General features: G+C 32.6%; 1 protein-coding gene across 1 annotated transcript; it reads left to right on the top strand.

Annotated features, from left to right (window-relative positions):
• The first annotated feature begins 1,030 nt into the window (after window positions 1-1,030).
• Wdr82 (WD repeat domain 82) lies at window positions 1,031-6,080 on the top strand. The gene has a single exon (XM_035875680.2). The coding sequence runs from the start codon at window positions 1,704-1,706 to the stop codon at window positions 2,649-2,651; it is 948 nt and encodes a 315-aa protein (XP_035731573.1). The 5' UTR covers window positions 1,031-1,703; the 3' UTR covers window positions 2,652-6,080.
• Window positions 6,081-6,288: the final 208 nt, after the last annotated feature.

Below are 6,288 nucleotides of genomic sequence, written 5' to 3'. Positions count from 1 at the left end.
GAAAGAAAGTTAATATAATACATAAAAGTAATATCCAATATGCTATTTAAAAATTATATTAATAATTATATTAAAGTTAAAATAAAAAAAAATTTACCAGGAATACATATAGCTAGAAAGCAAATATATCAAAGATCATTGAAAAGTTGCATAAAATAAATATTTCACTATTTTCATATAGCAATGGTTGTGTTATATATATGTAATTTTATTATCAATATATCACCCATTGTATTATAATTGGTTAGCCTTTGCAATTTTTTCATGAGCATAGCACACACTTTCAATTTTTATATAAATATAATAAAAATGAAAAATAAAAGATTTAAAGTTATTTGTCCTTAACACATACTACACGTAAAACACAGTATAATAATGTTTAAATAAATAACATATCGGTAATCGATCTTTCAAATGTCAAATTTCTTTTATATTTGTCTTTTTTAATTAAGACTAATTATATTAATTTTGAATTATAAGTTTAGTAAATATTATTTATATATAAAATTTATATGAAATACATTTACATACCTTAAATAATGATGCATATCATTAATTCGTAAATACGCAGAAATAATCACATTTGAAAATTCTTTTAAAAAATGAACGATGTAGTATTACCAACTTCAAATATATAATTATGTATTTTAACTAAATGGCATTATTCGATTCATCTTTCATTTGAATTATATATATATATAAACATTGATAATATTTTAATTTTAATCTTTCTTTATATTATTCTATACCATTTTTATATTGTAATTTTATTATTAATAATTATTGAAGAAATATTTCGTTGCATCTACTGCCGCCATCTACTGGTCCCATATGTAATTATTTACTCATTTTGATATCAATGCTGATTGGCCGAGGAACGTAAAAACAAGGCTTGAGAAAAGATCATAAATTATTAAACTAAGTTTAGCGAAGAAACAAAGTTTCGTCGTTTTAAAAGCGTGATACTATTGGACGTTTCTAAATCTGTATCAGATCGACCAATAATCATAAACCTTGAAAATGAAACGGACAAATTTGTGTAGCATGAATCGGCGTAAACGCGTTATACCAAGTTAGTCCTGTGAAAAGCATTTTGCAAGATCAAAAAATATGGCAATATTTCTTGTTACGTTGACAAGTGTACTGTCAGTAGTGTAATGCTTTCTGAAATATTAAAGAGTTGACGTAGATACAAGACTATATACATGGTGATATGCCATGATATATATTAAATATACATTGACAATACATTCACGCTAATTCGCTATCCATTTCTCTAAACAGTTGGTAGAATTTATGCGTGTGGTGTGCGGTAGTCCGGCGACGGCGTCCGTTTGTAGGAAAGAGGAAAGGGAGAAGGATTCCTTTGTCGGAATCGAAGACGACCTTGTGTGTTTGGAAATCTACAAAGACCAGAGATCGGTAAATTTGGTATCTCTGAGAATTCAGCGAACCCTACGTGCATTCTATTTTCTTTCTCCTTCCCTCAGTTATCCATAAACTTATCTACACCTCATCGTAGATTTTTTTCTTTCCTGTAAAGTGGAAGAATAACAGTGGTACATAAAACGATTACTCGGCTCCCTCCCTCGGGAGCTTCTGCGCCTCGGCGCTTAAGCCGTGTTAGGAAGAAAAAGGAAGAAATTACGGAAGGGGGAAGGTTAAGGGGACGGCAGGAAAGGGAAGACGCGCCGTCCATCACCATGAAGCTTGTCGACCACGTGGTGAGAAGCTTCAAGGTGGCCAAGGTCTTCCGAGAGAATTCCGATCGTATAAACAGTATCGATTTCTCGCCCAATGGAGATACACTTATCTCCTGCTCGGAGGACGATCAAATCGTAATATACGATTGTGAAAAGGGCACTCAAGTTCGTACAGTTAATTCGAAGAAATACGGCGTTGATTTGATTCATTTCACACACGCCAAAAATACTGCCATTCACAGCAGTACCAAAGTAGATGATACTATTCGATATTTAAGTTTGCACGACAATAAGTATATCCGATACTTTCCTGGTCATACTAAGAAAGTAGTATCGCTTTGTATCAGTCCTATAGAGGATACTTTTCTTTCTGGATCTTTGGATAAGTCCTTGAGGCTTTGGGATTTACGTTCACCAAATTGTCATGGTGTTATGAATGTTTCCGGACGTCCAGTTGCCGCATACGATCCTGAAGGTTTAATTTTTGCTGCTGGAGTAAATTCAGAGAGTATTAAGCTATATGATTTACGCAGTTTTGATAAAGGACCTTTTGTGACCTTTAGACTTTCTCAGGAAAAAGAATGCGATTGGACTGGCTTGAAATTCAGCAGAGATGGTAAGACCATTCTGATATCGACCAATGGCAGTACAATTCGCTTGGTGGATGCTTTCCATGGTACTCCATTACAAACTTTTGCTGGTTATTTAAATAACAAAGGCATTGCAATAGAGGCCAGCTTTAGTCCAGATTCACAGTTTGTATTTAGTGGCTCTACAGATGGTAGAGTACATGTATGGAATGCAGAAACTGGATATAAGGTATGTGTTCTTAATGGAGATCACCCTGCACCAGTTCAGTGTATTCAATTCAACCCAAAGTATATGATGTTGGCATCTGCATGTACCAATATGGCTTTCTGGTTACCAACAGTTGATGAAAGTGCATAAGACTAATCAGACCAATATAGGGCGATGCTCTAAGAAATTTATTTATTATTGGTATGGAAATAAGCTGAGAACTACAGCAAACAGAAAGAAATGGCGGTGTAAAGCTCCTGGGTATATTGATTGAAAGAATATCGCATCTATAATATATACAAGATGAAAGAGCCGACGTATGAGACGCCGGTACCGGTACGAACCCAAGGAGCCAAAGGATCGTCAAAGGACAAGAAAGATCACCATTACATGATAATCATGATTTTGGTACTTGCACTTGTCTACTGCAAAATGGCACGTTTGGAGTACGTTATACTCTTTCTATGTATGTCGTCGTTGTCTTCGTCGTCTTCATCGTCATGCATCCTATGGCGCGATGAACGCGACCATTATAATACATACCTTGTCACTGTCTAAACTTGTGACATACCATCACTTCTATAACATCTTAAAGTATATTAAATACTGCTAGTATTCGGATGTGTCGTCTTGTGTACATAGTTTCTTTCCACGTACCTGTGTGTAGTATAATGGATAAAGAACAACATATATACTGGAAAAAATCTCCTGTGACTGTGAATTTTGTTAACTCACGAACAGTTAAAATATTTCAGCGTATTTGCTTTTCTTCCACTTTGTCTGATTTATATATAAGGTGAATCACAAAGAAGAGTTTTTATTATGTATTGACAATATTAAAATCAAGGCAATACATTTTTTATGCATCAATTCAAACAAGAAGGTACGTTTAACATTTTTGTACCATGGTATAAATGATATCTTTGAATAAAATTTTTCAAGGAGCAAAGAATAATTTGCTTACAATTTTCTAAACAATTTTAATTCACAAATAAATCTGATATTTGTTTTAAATTTTGATTGCATCGATGCTATGAAAAATGTTAACAAATTTCGAAAACTTGACTACACACATATTATTGTTAATCCTGTTTGTATAGAAACAGACTGTCAATATACATGTACATCCACACAGATACAAAGAATCATAAATGAGCATTCAATTACACCTGGTTGATTCTTAGAATTTGAACTCTTTCATTACTTCATTCATTTATACTTTTGTTTAATCCATTTATTCTCATGTACGACCGTCCGAAAACCAAAGGTGTTTGATCATCATTTATTGAATACTACTAAAAGTATATTAATACAATGATACATACACGAAACATACGATGTTATAATAAGCGAAAAGAAGGTAGTCATCGAGCTTATTTATTATATACGATAAGCACACGATCGCTCATCTACGTTTTCTTTGACAGCGTTAAGCATTTCAGGTTATTACGAATTTTTGTATGATAAAGTTTATACCATATCTTGGTCTTGCACGACTGCCACAAATACTTGCGTTATTATGCGTTATCATAACTACGATATATCATCATCAATTTGCATACGTGAAACCGGCGGGCCGGAATGAAAAATTAATCAATATTCGTAGTGAACGCAGTAAGGAAAACGTCTAATCATAATCCAGTTATTCTTGAGTTTGACCAGATCCTCCCTCCTAGTCTGCCTCGAAGTGCATACGAATAGACAGGCTTGTTTTTTCAAAATTTGCATTGTAAAAATTTCAAGATTACTAGGCTATGTTGTAAAAGAAAAAGAACAAGAAAGAAAAAGCAAAACAGAAAAGAAAACTTTTGCATTACCGTCGAATGTTACACACTTACACAAGCATTCTTTGAACTTTGATCGCATTTGATTCTTTGAACTTTAGCTCGATGGTTAGTTGTACTTTCACACATATTTTCGAATACATTTAAATTGAAAGGAAGCACCATTTTTTGTTTGCGCTATCTTACATATGTACACAAAAACGATTATTAGCCTGCCTATTTATCCTAATACACCACCGTGAGATTTTCATTTCTTGATCCTAAAGCTGCTTTGATGCTTAGCGAAAGAAAAGGAAAAGGATAGAAAGAAAAGAAAAAAAAAACATACGAGGTGCATTAGCCTATAAAGATAACCTAAAATGTGATTTAGTTATTTCAAAAATTTATGTTTTTATGATATGTACGTAAAGAGGATTCTATAAAAAATTAGATTAAAAACAAAGGAAAAAAAAAGAAAAAAGGAACTGTACAGTACTACGATTGATAGATATTTGTTTTTGTAAACTGGTATATTTATAATTTACTGTTTTCTTTGTTTTTGTTTGTCTTCTTTCTTTTTTTTTTTTTTTTTTTTTAAATCTATTATAATTATAAAATCAACATTTTTCTATGTTGCTAGGATATTTTGCTTCTTGGGTTCCCAAGTGAAAAAGTTTCGCAATAGGCACGACCGATACAATTTATGTTAATGACCAATATTATTTTAAATATTCCTTTTGTTTAAATATTCCGATTGTTATTTATTTTAATTTAATTTCGTCACAACGTGATTTCGTATGATTTCTTTTATTTTTGAAAAATACCTCCATTTTGATATCGTAAGTAGCATCAAATCGAAATTACTTATGAATCATCCTCGTTACAAGAGGGGGAGGGGTAGAGGGAGGGAGAGAGAGAAAGAGAGAGAGAGAGAGAGAGAGAGAGAGAGAGAGTAACCTCATTTTTGGTATATATTTTAAATCAATCTATCCAGCCATTTAAAAACGATAGAATGGAGATACACACATACAAATAAAAATATATGTGTATGTATATATGTATATTTAAATTTTGATATGAAACGTAAAGATTTTTAAAGAATTTTTGAATATTTCGGGTAGATTCGAAAATAATTATTTACACTTTTACTTTTATCAAGAAAACTTTCTGCGGTCGTGCCTAAAGAAGAAGAAAAAAAGAAAAAAGAGAAATTAAAGAAATTAGTTCATATCGATAAAACAAAAAGTTTCAAGATCATTGGAAATAATTTCCATTTTTCCATAGATCGAAGAGACTTGGTTTTTTATTTTCATTATTTTTATTTTATTTTTTTTTTCCACCGATATATGTACATATATATTATACAATGTTCGTTATTTTAACGTCTAATTAATAGATTTATTTTCTAGAGTTAGTACTTCGCGAGAAAGAAAAAATACGTGATTATAATATTCTACTCGATCGAGAGAGAATGCATGTTTTTTTGCGTACGTGGATATATCTACTAGGCTGGATGCACCCATTCGTCGTATACTTTCGTGTACGATCGTGCTCCGAGGGTCAGCAGCGTGCATGCATGCGTGCATGCATATATGTATGTGTCGTGTGTGCTTGCTGCGTGCGTGCGTGCATGCGTGCGTGCGTGCGTCGTACGCTTGTCTCTTCTTCGTTATGTAAAATAGTATTTTTATAAAGGCAAAACAGTGTACGCAAGGTCCATAAAGTCACGACGTTAAAGAAAAAAATAAAAAAAAAAGGCGAGAAAGAGCACGTAAGAGATGTGATGACGATGACGTTTGGATTAAATAAAAATAAAGATTCGTAAGAAAAAAGTCATACATATTGCCACATGGGAAAAAAAAAAGGAAAAAGAAGAAGAAAAAGAGTAATAAATATAAATGCTGGCACGGGATCGAGAATTTTTTCTCGTCAGTTTTAATTACGATGTTCGATCCATCTATTTATCTAGACTAAATGTTTCACGGAGGTCTTCTGTTTATGTAGACTAAATGTTCCACGGATGT

The sequence above is a fragment of the Vespa mandarinia genome, chromosome 4, assembly GCF_050613455.1.
Source record: "Vespa mandarinia isolate Hongniang chromosome 4, ASM5061345v1, whole genome shotgun sequence".
Classification (NCBI taxonomy): Eukaryota; Metazoa; Arthropoda; class Insecta; order Hymenoptera; family Vespidae; genus Vespa; species Vespa mandarinia.
The sequence above is the reverse complement of the archived record's forward strand: the minus strand, read 5'-3'. Positions and strand labels throughout refer to the sequence as shown.